Source organism: Falco peregrinus, chromosome 4 (genome assembly GCF_023634155.1).
Source record: "Falco peregrinus isolate bFalPer1 chromosome 4, bFalPer1.pri, whole genome shotgun sequence".
NCBI lineage: Eukaryota > Metazoa > Chordata > Aves > Falconiformes > Falconidae > Falco > Falco peregrinus.
This window is the reverse complement of record NC_073724.1, coordinates 97630683-97648879: the sequence shown is the minus strand read 5'-3', so window position 1 is coordinate 97648879 and position 18197 is coordinate 97630683. Positions and strand designations below refer to the sequence as shown.

At 36.8% G+C, this 18197-nt stretch overlaps 1 protein-coding gene across 4 annotated transcripts in view; it reads left to right on the top strand.

Annotated features, from left to right (window-relative positions):
- Nucleotides 1-18197, top strand: part of FRY (FRY microtubule binding protein) — a 247907-nt gene that overhangs the window by 137693 nt on the left and 92017 nt on the right. For all 4 annotated transcript variants that reach the window (XM_055802396.1, XM_027792033.2, XM_055802395.1 and 1 more), the window contains 8 exons: nt 1934-2026; nt 2121-2219; nt 4740-4841; nt 9314-9417; nt 9896-10004; nt 10947-11033; nt 12759-12930; nt 14592-14724. In XM_055802396.1, the coding sequence (XP_055658371.1) occupies nt 1934-2026; nt 2121-2219; nt 4740-4841; nt 9314-9417; nt 9896-10004; nt 10947-11033; nt 12759-12930; nt 14592-14724 (899 nt within the window). The remainder of the gene's footprint in view (nt 1-1933; nt 2027-2120; nt 2220-4739; nt 4842-9313; nt 9418-9895; nt 10005-10946; nt 11034-12758; nt 12931-14591; nt 14725-18197) is intronic.

The window sequence follows — 18197 nt, the reverse complement described above, 5'->3', positions numbered from 1 at the left end:
TTGCCTCCTTCCACCACACCTTCACACCCCTGCCTGTAGGACACATTCTGTACCCATCTGGTTTGAAAGCCACTAGTACAGAGCATAGTTTAGCTACATGAACGCTTTAAAATAATGGATGACATAATTTTATAAAAGCAAAGAAAATATTTTATGTTTAAATATTTTAAAAGTCCACATTCTTGCTGGTACTGTACAATGGCTTCTGTTCCCATCAGCAAGCTTATTTAGCTTAACCTTTTTATTCCTCTCTTTTTTCTTGGGATCACCCTCATGGCTACATGATTTGTAGCCACTCATCCAGTAAAATACATGTTTTATATAAACCTCCATATAAAGAACAACTTGTCAATGGAGTGAAAAATCAATGTCACATGCCTACAAGTAAGGATTTGACGTTGGAATACAAATACACAGGTGTACATATTTTATTTCAGTTTTGCAATGTGTTTTAAATCGTATTTAAAAAATATTTTAACTACACAGAAACAGCTCATTTTGCTTCTTACCTTACACTTCATTATACAAACACAAGTGTCGACTTAATGTAAGTTATCCAGAGCTGGCAAGATACAAAGTAGTGTGTGTTCAGGGCACATGATTAGTAAGAGTGAATGACTTTATGGCACAGCATGTATCCCATGATGGGATCCAGTGTTCACTGCTTTTGAAATTGGTGGTAAAGCACCTGTAAAGTAGAACTGAAAATTTGGATGCAAATGATCTCTACCTTCCTTGACTACAGTATCTCAGCTCAAAACTAATTCTTATAAATATTACAGTGCATTATAAGATGCACTGTGTATGCAGGAAAACTAATTTTGCTCACTTTGGTGAAATACAGTTCAATTCCTAGGGTCGTTTGCCTGTTAATGTAAGTATCTACATGCAGTGCTTCAGCTACAAGCTGTGTCACACCATCTCCGCTTTAGTAGAGAGAGACACTTTCAAAGGGTGACCTAATCTCAGGAGCGAGCTCCAGCACAGAGTGCACAAGCAGCTCAGGAAGGCTACTGCCTTTGCATAGGAGCCTCAGCTGTGTAGCAGAAACAGCTGGAGTGACTGAAGCCATGTGCTGTAGCATCCCGACTGAGCCAGGAAAAATTATATATGGTCTAAAGTGTAAACTGCCATACATGTATTTGCAGTAAAAAAGGTCAATGTGGTTCTTCCTTGTAAAGCCAGTGCCTGTTTTGGCCTTGGACCCAGAGAGGAAGAAATAACTGGAGCAGCATGATTTGTCATCCTCAGAGAGGTTGTACGGAAACACACAAGTGGCTGACTGCTTATCTCCCCTACATCACCTCCTGAGCAGCACAGCTGTGTGGATAGTAGTTCCCTGCATGTTTAGGACAAAAGTACATTTTTATTTTCTCTCTCAGTCCCCATTTGCAGGCTGGAAATTGTGGTGGCTTGCAGTACAGGTCTCTTCCTTCACATAGGACAGTCCTGTTTTGACCCTTAATCTGCAATGGATCCTAGCAGTGAAATTTATCCCAAAATATTTAGTAGCATTGTTTCTTCTCTTAAGTATCTTAGCAGAGAGGTACGCTCCTTTTATGGCTTCTCAAGGCACTGTGTAAAACAGTCCGTGATGGGTATTACTTCTGCTTCTGAAGGTATACACAGGGAAGGCATGAGGTCAGCCCCTGAGTCCAACTCCATTTCCATCCCCAAAGCACCACTGAAGACAGCTGGAATCAGTGGAGAGTTTGTGGATTATCATGGCTAAAGTAACAGATCCTTGATCTTGACTTGTGTCCTGCATTGTGCTTGCTGCAAAATGCAGATTTAGAAGTTAATGGACAAATGTCTTCTGTGGAATTTGCAAGATAAAAATAGTCACTGACACTTGATGTGCATTCAGCAAACATTTAGAGGGCTTTTTTCCAGCTGACATGTAATTTATGTTTCTTGTTTTGTTTTGTTTTAGGAATGTGCACATTATTTCCTTGAAGTTAAAGACAAAGATATCAAGCATGCACTGGCAGGACTGTTTGTTGAAATTCTTGTCCCCGTAGCTGCTGTGAGTTTATTTTTCAGGTTGTTCGCATAATTGCTTTAAACTAGATAAAACAGCTTGTGAAATAGTGTTTCATTAACATGAAAATTTCTTTCAGGCTGTTAAAAATGAAGTGAATGTCCCTTGTCTGAGGAACTTTGTTGAAAGCCTGTATGATACAACACTTGAACTTTCCTCACGAAAGAAGCACTCATTGGTGAGTAACCCTAAGAAGCAAAGGCTAAAATTCTTGGTCAGAAATATCTCTGAGCAAGACTCTTGGGAAATTGCAAAACTCTTTCCTATGTCGGCTTTATAACCAATACATTTCTATTTGCAGGGAAGGTTACTGTGATTGCAGAAAATAATTGTATTTATTTTATTGAGATTATGATATAAATCAGTCTGAATCAAACATGTTTTCAGCATCTGGTTCTGTGATTATCAAATGGTGAGGTTTTCTCATACTTATATGTGTAAACATTAGGAGGAGAGGGGAAAGAATAGAGTTCACTTCTTGTCAAGCAAGAGCAAATGAGGCATGTGTGAACAGTGCTGTCACGGAGCTTAAATAATACATTGTAGGAACAAAAAAATGTATAACACATGCCCTTTTAAATCTGTAACTTGGCTACTGTGCAGCTCCCTATTCATTTTTTTTCTTGTGAGATGAACAGTGGCACTGCAGTGTATTTTTAGAAACATGAGTTGATCTGAATTAAATGAGGATCTGAGTCAGTTTGATGCTGGCCGCCTTAAGCAGTCTGTCTCTCCAAATGGGTCAGCGCACGTCAGCAATGCAGCATTAGCTAATCCGTTTTGAAGTCTTGGACCTTTTAAGTAAAGAAAGTTGTCATTTGTCCTCCTTCATTCTATGGGAAAGTCAAAAAGACTTCCCTGTTCCCAGTGCTCTTAGCAAATGCTGGTCACTAGCGCTAGTGAATCTGCTGGGAGGACTGCAGGACTGTGCTTGAGCGCTCTGCTGTAGTTACACCAGTCCCAGGGGGAGTCAGAGCATGCCCTGGGGCGCAGTCCTGATCCGGTTTGAATTAGGGGGAGTCTTGGGATGGATTTCTGATTTTGCTCTGCTTGTGTTTGTGTGGCTCCGTTCCACTCTACTGAGTTAATGAAACATTGTTGAAAGTGCAGCAGAGTAAGAGCTTTGCTGTACAGTTTTTACACTAAATAGAACTTCCTCAAACTGGTGGCCGTACTTGCCAAAGTCAATAACTATGTGCTTGGGGAGGGATTGCACAGCTGAGGCTTTGCATTTGATTGCTTGTCTACACATACCACACCGGAGGCTACATAGTTAAAAGTGACAAAATAGAATAAATTCTTGTGAGGGTGTGATTAGAAATGCAAACATTGCGAGAAGGAGGAGGAGGGGAAAGGCAAACAGCTGGCAGAAATAGCTGCAGTGCATATTTCCAGGCTTCCAGGAAGAAAGCACACTCTTTATGGTCTGAAGAGGACCTTCCTTACCAAAACCAGCATTTTGTGAATTGGTGCACTCACTGTACAGCAGAATCGGGGCATTCATCTTGCCTCATTTTCTATCTAAAAGTATCTCGCTTGAGCTAGTTGTAGAGATTCTCTTGGTAGTGAACAGAGAGAATGAGGAAGTTTGGGAGATGATTTGTATCTCCCCTCCTAGGGTTCTTCCTTAGGGATGGGTTGTAACTCATGGGATGTTACTAAACTCTGTCATCCTGTCAAGTACTCAACTATTGTAGTCATAATGTTAATATGGCAAGAAAGTCTTCCATGAGAAGACTTCAGTTATCCTCCCCCATAACTATTTTGTGTATGAAGATTATAAAAATAAAAATTAATATACATTTGACATTTGATCAAGTAACTAGGTCTAACCTAGGTATAGACAATTTATGTTATAAATTACAGGAACAGAAATGGGGGTTCACAGTGTATTCATACTTTGAGCTGCGACTGAAGTTAGAATTTTAGGGTTAATTTTGAGAACAACCGGTCTTTAAGGTGAAGTTACCTTATTTTTGACTAATAACTTTTAAATTCCTGATTGGGTATATTAACATGATGACTGAAACAGAGGAGTCTTGCTGAAATAGCAAAGTTAGTTTCAAAATTAATAGGTGATTTTTAGTTTCCTTTTTTTAGTGTTACATTTACAAGGTGCATGTCAAAGTAAGTGCTGACGAAGAGACCAGGTTTCTGTATCTGAACTTCTATGTTCTGCCTTGCTTCTTTTTATTTTTCACTTTGCAAAATGTAACTACCAGCAGATCCAGGCATTGCCTGTGTTTTAAGACAATTCTTTAGCATGCTTGATATGTCTCTCAGTAAATATTGTGCCTGAAGGTTTTGAGTAGTAGACATCTAAGCTTTCACAAGTTCCAGCAATCTCTGTGGGTCTTATTGTTGTTATAATAAGGTGTAGTTGTTTCCATGCTATCATTTCTCAGTTAACTGACAGAACTTAACCCTGTGAGCCTGTAAAATTGTGTCCCATCTTTGGATTCATTATACTGCTATAAGTAGACCATTTGGTTGGTTTTAGTTCATCCATAAAACATATCTGTAACAGCTTTAGAGAAAGGTTCCTTTTAGATGGTACTATTTAACAATGTGTTTATGTTAGCTAACATGTATTGCGCAAAGCAGAGGAGTTAAAGCGTTAAGTTTACAGTAGCTCTGTTAAGTTTTGAGTTGTGTAGACATGTATGTAATATGGTATCAACATCCATTTCCTATTTAGGCTTTGTACCCTTTGGTGACCTGCCTGCTTTGTGTCAGTCAGAAGCAGTTCTTTTTGAACAGATGGCATATTTTCCTCAACAACTGCCTATCCAATCTCAAGGTTAGTATCTTCTGGTTTTAATGTTGTATTAAAACTTCAGTATGCACTATTGATCTATTGCAAATTCATATCCAGTCTCAAGGTTAGTATACTCTGGGTTTAATATTGTATCAAAACATTAGTATACACTGTTGATCTGTTGCAAATCCATTTTAGGTAAATGTGCTGGATTATTGCTGTTATCTGATTCCATACATAATTTTATTCCCGACAGTACTAATTCTTTAGCTGTGCAGATTTTTTTGAATAACAAAAAAGTATTTGTGTGGCCTGTTTGAATTTCTACTGTTTCTCAAATTCAAACCAAGCCTGAGTCAAACAGCTGTGAAACAGGCAAGATTATTGATGAAAGTTACTAGCTTGAGTAACATGCCAAAACTGACCCAATATTAACTTGCTTTTTTTTCACAATGGCATTCTCAAACAATGCACTTGTTATTACTTTATCAGAATGGAACTAGTTGCAGGACACTGATTCCATTGCCTGTTTCACTCTGTTAAGTTTAATTTTAAAAGCCCTAAGTATTTTGCTTCCTCCACGTATCTATTTTTATTCTTTTACCATTTGTTAGATCTTTGAAATTTAATACTAACAGTCCACTGCAATCTGCTGTGGTTCCTGACCAGAACATACTGTTCAATAGACATATGCTAGTTATCATTACCACTCCTCCATGTTTCTTTTTCTTGTGCAATAACTCATATCCCATTCTGCACTTAAACCAGTTCCATATGAAAGGATGGTCCTGTGCCTACCAGAAAAGGCCAGTGTAAGAAGCACAGTAAAGTGGTTACCTCGAATGAAGGGCCTCTGAACTGCTGCTTGATGATCCAGTGGTTAGGAGGCTTCTGCGGACAGCACAGATAGGACATGCAACCTCTTTCTCAGCTCAGAGGCAAACTGTGGAGGGGATCTCTGTTCTCCAAAAGCTGAATTCCCAAGCTTGTCAAAAAAGTATACATTGCATTCTTTATTGCTATTGCTCTCTTGCTCTCCTTTTCCTCTGACTTAATGAAACAATTTATATTGATTCTCTTTATATGAATCCTGCTGTTAGAATACCTTTTCAAAATGTTCACAGTCTGTCTGAAGATTTGTTTCCACCTGTACCTGAATTAATTACTTTTGCTGAAAATGTATTAGGACCTTATTTACAAAGAGATTCAGAAAATAAACATGTTATGGCAACTAATTTTATGAGGTTTTCTGAGGTTATACAAGTGTTAGAAAAGGCAGCTACAGCTGTAAGATCACTAAGGAGCCAGCTGGGAATGTAAACTTTTCCGAAAATTAGGGAGATCCTGACAAATTATTTGAAACCATTAGAGAAAATATAATGAAAGTTGCTTCTCCCTTAGCAATTGAATATCAAATTTGAATTCACCTTGACACCTGTAATTCATTGGTGTATACTTCCATTCATAGGGCTCATAGATTAATGTGGTGGCACTTCAGTCTTTAGTTTGGGGAGAAGGTAAGGTAGCTGAATACATGGCTAAATTAAGAATGTGGTTGGCCACTCCCTCTCAGTACAGAGGAAGAGATGCCCTAACCACTGAAGCAATCACTTCACCAATCAGAGTGCCACCCCAAAGCCCAAACCAAACTCACACAGCTGGAAGAAGAGCTAGATCAACAAGAGGGAGAAATCATTCTGTTAGAAAGAGTTGTGCACAACAGGACAGTGTATGGAACTCCATGATGTTGCAGGGGCTCCCATGAACCATGTAACGGATCAGATTTTTCAAGAGCCTCCACATTCCACAAAGCACAATGTCCTTCCCAAAACCATTTGGATCAGGTTTCTCAAGAGCCTCCACATTCCATAAAGCAGTCTCCTTCCCAAAACCATTAAAGTCAAGCATACACTAGGAAAGCTAGAAGTCTTCTATTCTGATTTCTAATTTAGTATAAACTGGCAAATCTCTGATCTTACAGAAGCAAACTTTTCTCTTGAATTAATAAATGAGACTCCTGCCAGGATATGGAAATACTTGACCCCAGTCAAATTCTGGCCAAAGGGCATTTCATACTATCCTGTTGAAAGTGGTGTAAAAGATAAAAAGTATCCTGGTTTTGAAATGCAACATTTATTGTTAACTAAACTTTATTTGCAAGAAACTGTTCAAGGCAGGAATTCTATATAGGAGAGAGTCAAAGCACTGTGTTTCATTTAGAGGCAAAATTTTCCAGTGAGAGCAACAGTTTCTTGTCTCCAAACCACATGGGACAAGAAGAAAGCTCCAGTACAATTTGAGCCAAGGGTGCAGAACTTAGTTTACAAAGAATGGGTCAAAAAATGTCTGTCTCAGGAATTAACTCATGGATACCAACGTAATATCCTATTGACCTAAATGGGCTAGACCTAACGCCATATTATTGGAAAACAGAAATGGAGGAATTAAAGACTCTTGGCAGTCTGGTTGCTCCTCCACCAATTAGAGAATAAGAGATGGAGGCTTGAAAAAGAAAATTCTAGAAGATCAACAACAACAGATAAAAGCCAGCAGCACTTATCAATCAAGAAGCAGAGCAGATCCTGGCAGAGCTCTGTTGCCACCTGCTCCCATGTTCAAAAGGTCCACGTCAATTTTGACAAATTATTCAGCACCAAAAGTGATTAGGCCACTGCCAGCAGTAGGAAAGGAACCACACTGAGCACCAATACCTCCTGTTGGGAAGGTGAAGATGATGTCAGGTATATTAGGCTAAGTGTTCCTTGTCCTAATGGGATTACTGGCTGGGTTTTTCTTGACCAAAATCCTCAAAATAGTAGAGTCTCAGCTGGTGGTGGGCTTCCTTCAGCTTTCCAAAGGGAGACATGCTGTGTGCTTTCCAAAGTACTGGCACCCAGCCACCATGCACTTGCACAGATCTTGCCTGTGGACATGCCCATGATTTTCCTGGATGTTTCTCAGGCGTTTTATCATCTTCCTCTTAATCCTGCTTCTGCTACGAAGCTTGCTGTTTCTGATAGAAAACTGGTCTGCTGTTTACATAAAGCTCCAATGATACCGGTCTCAGCCTTTTTCTCCTCCATCTCTTCTCAACTGCCCTCACAGCTGAACTACCTCATCGCTGGAATATTTGAACTTTTGCTTATAGGAATGACTTCTTCCTCTGCCACACAAGCTCTCGTTACCTTAACTCAGTTAGCCACAATGTCTGCTGTTTTCTTGAAAGCTTTGGGGTAGGAATAAACTTTGATAAACGTTCTCTGTCACCTGTTGAAGAAATCAGACTCTTAGGACTGAAATTTGCAAGGACTGACATGATGATACCTCATGAAAAATGGATTGAAAGTTAACACGTTATTAAACAAATTGATTGTAACAAACGTTACAATTTTTAAATCCTGGAAAGATTAATAGGCCACATAAACTTTGGCATTCCTTTTATTACTTATTCTAATCTTGCTACAATCGTTGTATGCTGCTATAATAAAAAAAAAGGAATTTCAATTTTCTGTTCCATATAGAGCTTTATTGTATAAAATATGTTGCCAAAGAGTTAAATGGAAATTGCAACCTGGGGACAGTATTCCTATTCCTAAGCTTGTGACAGAGGTCACATTGGAAGTTGGAGCCATATCCCATATTATCAGGAGATCGTCTTACTTCCATTTTATAGGACCTAGACCAATGCACACTGAAGAATTATTGATGGCATTGTTTGCAGTTTCTTTGATCAATGAGTCCACATTTGTCTGCAGACAAAAAATCAGCTCTTTGCCATGAAGATTTGCAAGGCCAGGCAAGTCTTACCTCAGGTCAAAGTGTACTGGACTCCGTCAGAGTTTAACCCAGCAGGTGGCCCAACACACAGGAGACCATCTGATGGGACTGCATACACTTGCACCTACTCGGAAGGCTCTTAAAACTGCCACAGAAACAGAACACTGCAGATGACCAGAGACCCAAAGACAATCTTGTACTAGTTCAAAAGTTTCCAAAAATAAACAACAATCCAGACAAATAATCTCATTCCGTCCAGTTGATCCCAGATGCCATGTTAATTAGGCCAGCCTAAGCATCCACAGATTTTTGTCATTTTCACTTTTGAATATGTGCGGTACATTTATTTATCTGCTGTGTTTTTCATACCAGCTCTCCACCATAGGGTGACAGCTTTTGAATTGACAAACTCACCTGAAGATGAGGTTTTCTTTTCAGAGTCAAATTGAGGTGGCTTTCAAATAGAGATTTTAGATTGTAACATGTATCTAATTTAACTAACTTGATACTTGGGGTTTTCAACAATTTAAGTAATACCAGGAGAGGTAGGTCAGAGGCATCACCAGCATTCTGCAACTACAGGAATGGGATACCGGGCAGATGTGAGGCTGTATCTTTTTGTAGTGTCGTTATGAAAACTCTGAATCTTGACATCCATTAAGTGCAGAACTTCCTTTTCAATTTGTGCCTGAAGTTTATTCTTATATATTCTTATATATTGTTGTATATTTCTCTAGAATAAGGACCCAAAAATGGCTCGAGTTGCACTGGAATCTCTGTACAGACTACTGTGGGTTTACATGATCAGAATTAAATGTGAAAGCAACACAGCTACCCAGAGGTAATACTTGTATTTGTAACAATAAGCCTTGTAGAGTGGATGTTGCCAGTAAAGTTTTATAGTTCTCCTGAATTCCTATGAATTGAACCTATTCCTGTTGTGAAATAAAAAACTCAACTGTACACAACAGAATATTCCCTTTGTGGCACTGCTAGTTATTCTCCCACCTGTTAAAGTTACTGTATAAAGTGTTACTGCTTTTGGAAGAACTAAAAATCACTCCTTGCCTGGTTGAAGTTCGAAGTATTTTTGAAGTGACGCGTCGTTGACTGGTTTATTGTTACTTCTAATGTAGCAGTGAAATAAGATAATTACATGGTAGCAAAGGATCAGAGCAAGATATCTCATTACATTTTCATTTCAAAGGAAATGCATTCTAGCCTTTCTAAATGGAGTAGGATTTCCAACTTAGGTTTCATGGTAAGTGAAGGTCTGCAAGGTTCGGAAATGTCTAATGCATTTTTTCTTTCATTTACAGTCGACTTATTACTATTGTCACAACACTTTTCCCAAAAGGGTCCCGTGGTGTTGTGCCAAGAGATATGCCTCTAAACATCTTTGTGAAGATAATACAGTTTATTGCACAGGTATGGGAGAACCATGCATATATCTTTCCAGTTAATGTATAACTTGTTTTCCCAATAACAAATTAACAAATAAGTAAACTTCTATTGTTTGAATTTTTTTGCAACCCCACTGTCAGTATCTTTCATCTAGACAATGACAGAATTATAGATTGAGCTGGGGCAGGCTTCTTTCGAACAATAGGTTTTGATTAACTTCATTCCACTGAAAATGCATAAAAATGTTTTCACTTCAGCTCAAAGGTATTTTTTGACAGTTTTTGGAGTTGCTAGCAAGTCAGAAAATGCATTTGTTGGCAGGCTCTGACTGTCAGTAAAGTTCAAAATAGTAAGCCGTATTTTTTCCTGATACTGAATCATTCCTGCTATAATACAAGGAGTTGCACTGCTTTTAAAGCAGTAAGTCAGAGGAAAACCAAGTTCAGCATGTAGTGGACACATTTTGTTCTCATCAGTTCAAATGAGAATTGCTATAATAAACTAACCTTCAGTGCTGGAAGTTTCATCTCTTTTATTACTTAAACTCAGAAAACATTCCCACTGAGCAAAGCACTGAAGCACATACTTAAAGTCTCTGAATAGGAATGAATTAAACAGATGCTGAAAATCTTCCCTGAGCTGTGCCATCTGTGAACAAGTTTCTTTTATGTAAAATACTATGTTAGTACCATAATTACCAGAGTTTAAATGAAATAATTGAAAGCTTTATTTCCAAAATGGATCATTTTCTATTTAAATCCTATAAATCTTATAAATCTTTGAATTTGTCAACATACAGCAGTGTTGAACGCTTACATCTGATAAAATGTTCTGCATACTTCTGAAGATCTGTTTTTCCATCCTTTTAAATAAAACCTGATTAAACTGGTTTTCAACATTCTGTTGCCTTAAAGAAAATAAGTAGCAGAGAGCAGCTTAATAATTTTAATATTTTTACTATTTCAGGAACGTTTGGATTTTGCAATGAAAGAAATTATCTTTGATTTCCTTTGCGTTGGAAAACCAGCAAAGGCTTTCAGTCTCAACCCTGAGGTATGATGTGCATCTCCATTTTTTTGAGTTAATATATGTGGTATTGTGCTACATTCTAAGCATGCTTTCACCTTTGTCCAGTTTTCAGGCCAAACCTTGAACTTGATTTATTGGTAAAATACATCTGTGGACTTTGATCTGTGAAACATCACATTGTTTATGCATAGCTCATGTTTCCTGACTGAAGATTATCAAACGTGAAGTTGTGCAGATGTATAAACAAAAACAAAAAGATAAATAATACTATTGGTCACAGTATTTCCTTATCCCTCTGCTGTTGTTATATGGAATGCTTTAAACTATTTTAATGTAAAATTAAATTTTCTGTAACAGTTTCAGTGTTTTTCAAAACAATTTTACTGAAAAAGAGTACATGATGCAAGAAGAATTGAAGATAACAAAGAAGAAAAAACTCTAATAGAAGTTTTACCACTCTGACTGGTAAATCTTCACTAGCATTAATGTTGTGAGTCAGCTTCCTAGTACCTTCCCTAAAGAAAAACATAGGAATCAGAAAAAAAAAAAAAAACCAAGTAGTAAAATAATGAAAAATTATCTTGGAAATATTTGCTTATAATTTTGAAAACATTTTCATTTGAAAATAAGAATAAACATATTAAAAATAAACATTTGTAATCATCTTATAAAATATGTCCATATTAATCTTGCAGTATTAAACAGTCATATCTATTCACTAAGTTGTTTAAAATAGAATTATTTACCTTACAAAAATTATGTTTGATACAAAAAAAAAATTTGGAAAAGTAGATTAAACTTTTTGCTGTCAAAAGCAGCAGAAGTGAAAGGCAAGCTTTACTTTGAGAACAGCTTTCATCTTTCTTCAGCAAAGAAAAACAAAACAGCGTTCATGAGCAGGCAGTCCCCACCACGCTCTGGGTCAGTCACCTGCAGGATTTACAGAGGAGGGTTCTGCTAAGGACATTTGTGTATTAGCATTGCATGAAGCTGAGCTCATAGGGAATAAACATAGTCCTTGGCTTCTTGATGAATCAACATCTGAATTATTACTGGGTCTCAACAGCAATGGAAGTCTGAAAACAATGAAATAGGGCTACTTTTTGATGTACATAGACTTTAGCATTCTAAAGAAAATACCCATAATCTATGTATATGTATAACGCAGCTGTGGGAAACTGTCAGTGGGACAGCCTCTGACGTTTTGGAATACATTCCTTGGAAGTAGAAAACATTCTGGTCTTCTAATTGTTACATTGCAAAGCCTGCAAGTTTTCCTCTGGTGAATTCCCAGAAGGCATTCAGGTCACTTAGCCTCATCTTCCTGATATTTTCACATTGCAGTTTCAGTGCTGAGCACCATTCCAGACTTTCACTCAGTGTGGTAACCCTGGGGCCTTTTGAGACAGTTACTGAACTTTTTTCATAATGGACAATGTAGGACAATGGTGGTTAACTGAAGGTCCGGTTAAGAGGCATTACTAAACTCCAGGTCATATCCATGTTTTATCCTGAAGATAAAAAGATAATGTATAAATGGAAGTACTTAAAAATAAAGTTTTGGGAGGGGAGAGCACTATTTATTTCATAGGCATTTTTTGTAAAATGTGTCAGACTAGTCAGTTAATGTAGCGAAGATACAGAAAAAAACGCTGGCAAGTACATACTTAAAATTTCAGAGTGATTAAAGAATATTAGTAGAACATGATTATATGACTATGATACTCATTCATCTTCTGAACTTTACAGAGAATGAATATTGGTCTGAGAGCTTTCTTGGTAATTGCTGATAGCTTGCAGCAGAAAGATGGTGAACCTCCAATGCCAGTGACTGGAGCTGTCCTTCCCTCTGGAAACACTCTCAGAGTGAAGAAGACATATTTGAGCAAAACTCTTACAGAGGAGGAAGCTAAAATGATAGGTCAGTAAGAGAATGGACAATATAGAAACTTGGATGAGAATGAATGTGAAAAAGTCTTCAGCACCTGAGCAGAATAATTTACTATTATTAAGTATTCAATTGATTTCTTTAAACATTTGTTTTATTGTGCATTCTAATGGAATGTATGGTTTAGTTTGACAAATGCAGCTTTTTAAAATTATTTCAGGAAGAGTCCTCAGTCATGCTCTACAAGTGGTAGCAACCCTATGTTCTGGGGTGGGGGTTAATTACAGTTAGTTAAGAATTAGCTTCTTTCAGTGCTGAGTAGCTGTGTTTATTCATGGCTAGTCATCTTATTAAAAACAGTGCTTGTGCAAAGATTCCTTTGATATCCTCATTTTAATTGCAGTATCTCACACTAAGTGAAACTTTCAAAATGGCAGGCACTTTTAAATATACAATAAAGCTGAAGTCCCTGACTTAAAAGCACCATTACCTTGGGCTTCAGATCAATGACTACACTGATCTTTGTAGTCAGTGTAGAGGAGAATCCTGTGGGGTAGAAGAGCTTCTGTGTCAGGCCCTGAAGTTCTTGCTGGCAAAACAGAAAGGCTGGGTACTCATCTTAGCATTTCTTTAAGTCCCCAAAGTTACATCAATTAAACAAAGTCTACCTGTTTCTACACCAGTATCAGACCTGTGTTGTACTGTTGCTAGATCATAGCAGTAATATCAAGAAAACAAGCAGTGTAAGACCCACTGCTGTTGAAATATACAACATAGTATTTAGAGTACTATCACTAATTCAGTTCATTTTGGTTACTTCGCATGCATTTGATAATAAATGTTTGCACTATTGAATTCTTGTAATCTATTAGCAATTTCTTCACTATTTTATGATACAATATTCTGGTTTCTATGTATAACATGTACGATTAAGCTAGGTAATTCCTATATTTTCTTTTGCCTTCTACTCTGCCATTGAAATGTTGATCATAGCATATATGAAAACTGATGTCATTTTGAAATTCTAAGTTTACATTCTCTTTGTCAAATAGGAAAAGAAACGAATAGATAATAGGTGATTAAAAATACATTGTTCAATGTTAATATATAAAACTTCATTAAGAAATTTAAATTTTTAGCCTTCGATGAATATAGAGAAAAGTTAATTCAAGTTGTATTTTTAAAGTATTCCGTGTTCATCAGCTGCTGTAAAGCTGCATGTCTAATATTGTTTTTCACTGAAAGTGTCATGCCATTAATTTCCATACCAACTAAGTTTTAGGACAGCTCATTCATATTCCTTTTTTCTCTTTGCCTGTAGTTTTTACTTGCTGCTGGTTCAGAGCTTTTACTTCTGTCATGAAAAGTCACAAAATACGTTGTATAACTTGACAAACTGTGTGACTTCATTTGACTATGTAGGGACATAGTTTGACTAGGTATCTTACATTTTTTTCTCCAGGAAAAATACATATCTATCACTTGGGCTGTTTTTACATACAATAGCATTCTTTTTGGAGAGGGCAGCATATTTTGTCTCTGAATCAGGATATCATTACTAGTGGAATATGCTATCTCATGAGGGAAACATTTTTTTTTAATTCATGCAACACAGCATGATTGAACAGCTTTCTTTTTCATAATACATATATCTATAAATGTCCCAAATTATACAAAAGTGCATATTATTGCAGGTATGTCATTATACTATTCTCAAGTAAGAAAAGCCGTCGACAACATCCTCAGACACCTTGACAAGGAAGTGGGTCGCTGCATGATGCTAACCAACATACAGATGCTTAACAAAGAACCAGAAGACATGATAACGTAAGTGCTAAAGACCGGTAATTCCCATAAAATATTGAGATATCATTTCAGAACTTTTCCTCTATTTCTGTCTGTCATGAGTCATCAGAGAAACAGCAAGAAACAGGAACACTTAGCTTAGTATATACTTTGAAAAACTGTTTATGACAAGTTGATTGAACTTCTTTGTATATTGCAGTGTTTGGAATTAAACTGATGCTCTTGATGTGTCCAAAATCACATGTGAATCCTATGAATGTTTCGATGGTAGAAGTTGAAAGCCCAAAGTAGGAAATCTGTCAGGTTATGCTCAGAACATGTTTCAGGGTATATTTGCATCACTGAACTTCAAAATTAATGCAAAAAAATCTGTAAATCCCTATTAATAATAATCTTTCAAAATTCCCATTATTATTCATGCCTGTAATCAAGATCAAATCTTAAGTGAAAACCTAAGTCATTTTGTGATAAGAGTCTTGGATTTAAGCAGTGCCCCACTGGAACAGAATCAAACCAATGTGTCTCAAGCAGTGTCGAACAGCAGCATTTTACACTCTCACCCAAAATTATTAATGAGGGAAGTTTCCTGAAGAGAGTCCTAGTGAGGTGGACATGTAGTAGAGACATCATTTGACACATGCAAAGCACGGAGTGTGGAGATCCCAACTGTAAAGAGACCTTGCATGTCTTTCCTGTTAGAGAGGTAGACATGGTACTTATGCTAGAAAATAAACAACCCTTGGAAAAAAGTTCAAGTTGTAATGAAAAGGATGTTGGTCTCTCCAAGATTGTTTTTCATATACTGTCAAAAAAAAAAAAAAAAAAAAGACAACTTGCTAAAAATACCATGAGTGGTAGATAGACTGCAATGACTGGCCAAACTGAACTACCTTTTGAACTACCTTATACAGCTGATACAGTCTTTATGTTTTAATGTCATTCCTCTGCCCTTCTTTGTTGCTGTGGATGTGTAGATGAGTTTGTAAGCTCTTTGAGTCTTTAGCATTCTCTTATTTTATTTATATTAAATGCTAACATTACTATCTGATAATATTTGATATTTTTTTACAGTACTACCCAGTACGCTGCTCAGTACTCCCAGCCAGTTTTCGTAACTATTTTGGCTATCCAGGCTTTTGTGAGAGGGAAAGTGAGCTTTGGAACTCACATTTTATTCCCAAAAGATAATTGCATAGTAAAACCTTGAGTGCTTAGATAAGTAGTGTACTCAACCTTGGCAATAAATGTCCTTTCTATGGTTTCTCAGCATCACCAAAGTGTTGTTTATTTTTAGAGTCAGTGAACAAATAGATTTAAAAGAATTTTTAATTTCAGGAAGTCTTATGGTTTGGTAAAAAAATTGTCAGAGACATAAAGATTTTAAGGTGGAAGATCTAGACATGTAAGTTACTGTATTTTTGTGTTGTACTTTGTCTCCAGACAAGCTGTAAGTTGATATATACACTTGAAAGGAAAAGCACATTAGAACACATTTTTACTTCTTCCAAGGAATAAAATTATCTGGGGTGCTTAATTATCAGTTGATCTTTTAAAATCATGTGAACTCATGAAAAACATCATTAGCTGTTACTATCAGCATTTTAAATGGTCCTATTAAAAGCTGCATTGTGCATGATAACTGGAAAAGCCATCATATTATTTTTATGTAATTGCTTACCATTTTATTCACAGAACTTCATGCATCACTGGACTTACGTATTTGTTTTGAGTTTTTGTGGACTTTAATACATAGATACCACACTACATTTATCTGTATGTTAAAGTTATGGCTTTTTCATATTTACATATAGATAATGTTATTGTATAAACTGAATATCATAATGATATTTTTAATAACAAAATAAGAATCAGAGGGAAGTAGCTAGTTAATGAGCAGTTACAACATTTTAAAGTGTACAGATTCTGGAATTTGCTTTGGTAGTGTTAGACATGCTTCTATATTCAATGACTGATCCTTTAAGCATTTATTGTTGAAGTAATAAATGTCACTCTGGAGAGTCTTACTAAAATCCCGGCTAAGGAGCATCCTTTGCATCCTCCACTGAGATATGAATTTCAGTACTGCTTATAATTACTTTCCAGCATCTAATCAGAATAGGGCATCCATTCTTCAAGCATACAAACGTGCTCTTGCAAGCACTTCAAAAATTTTTCCTGACAATACCTAGCTAAAATCTGATAGTGCTGGTATGGAAACATAAGCTTCCAGGTGAGGACAGCTGTCAGTGTGTTCATCCAGAGCTCATCCTGTTGGATACGGAATCAGCCAGAGATGACTGCAAATTCTGCAAGGCCCCCTTTGCCAGACACTTTGCATGCTGTGTCTGGTATCTCAGATAAGTTGGGAACTTGAACCTCAGATTTGAATCTTGTCCTGCAAGTCTTCTGAGCAGCTGATAAGCCACAGAACACCCACAGATTTTATATTTATAAATAATTACTTATTTGACTTCAGAAGAGTTTCCTCTCGGACTATTATTTTACATGCATCCATTTTAAATGCACAAACTTCACCCTCACTGGGGAAACTGCAAAGTTCACTTTCTATTTCAAGTCAGCAAGGAATATTCATTGGCTTGCCTGCAGATAAAGTTACCAATGGCATTTTACTGTTTACAACTACAAAAATACAGTATTTTGCACTGGTTATTAAGCCAACTAGTGTTTGCATTAGCAATAATAGTTCAAAGGGATTTGTTTATAATCAAATTATCAGATGAGATGTTGTATTTTACTCTTTTTCAAGTCAGCTACTGACACCTTTTTTCAAGTTCTGTTAGAATAGAGATACACTAAGAGAGATAATTCATTATGGAAATACTTCCCCCTCATTGTACAAATTAAAGTCAGCAGATTAAAATCAAATCATCTTTTTATTAATGTAATATATATCCAAGCTGGTAAGTATATAAGATGTTAAGAGAAGGAATGGTATTCACTACAAAACTGTCTTTAATCTTTGAATTAAATAAGCCTGATGTCAGTTTATGCCTTTCTGTACCCATTATTTCAGTGAATGCTCAGTGTTACTCTATAGATCTTATTTTAGACTCGTGAGACGGTATTGCATTCAGACTTTCTCTGTGACTGAACACCAAAGTAAGGTATCCAAACTCAATGTCCTCCGTTGGGTGGAGAGGCAGAGTAGTGCAGTAAGCAGGGCGCTGGACTGGGGTTCAGGAAAACTACGTTCATTTTCTGTTTTGTCACTGAATTTCACTGTGGCGTTAAGTAGCTTACAATGCTTCTCGGTGTGTCTCTTCCCCATCCCCTTCTTTTCTAGTTCAATCAGAAGCATATTAAAGCAGGAACAGTCTTTTTCTGCATGTTTATAGTAGGGTCCCTAAAATAGGACCATGCTCTTTTGGTCCCTCCAAAGCATATTACAGGCTAATAATTAATAATACTGTGGGAAAGAGTATACAGTTTGGAATGCTGTTATGCTTTGGTTATTTCCTCTATACTCAATCATC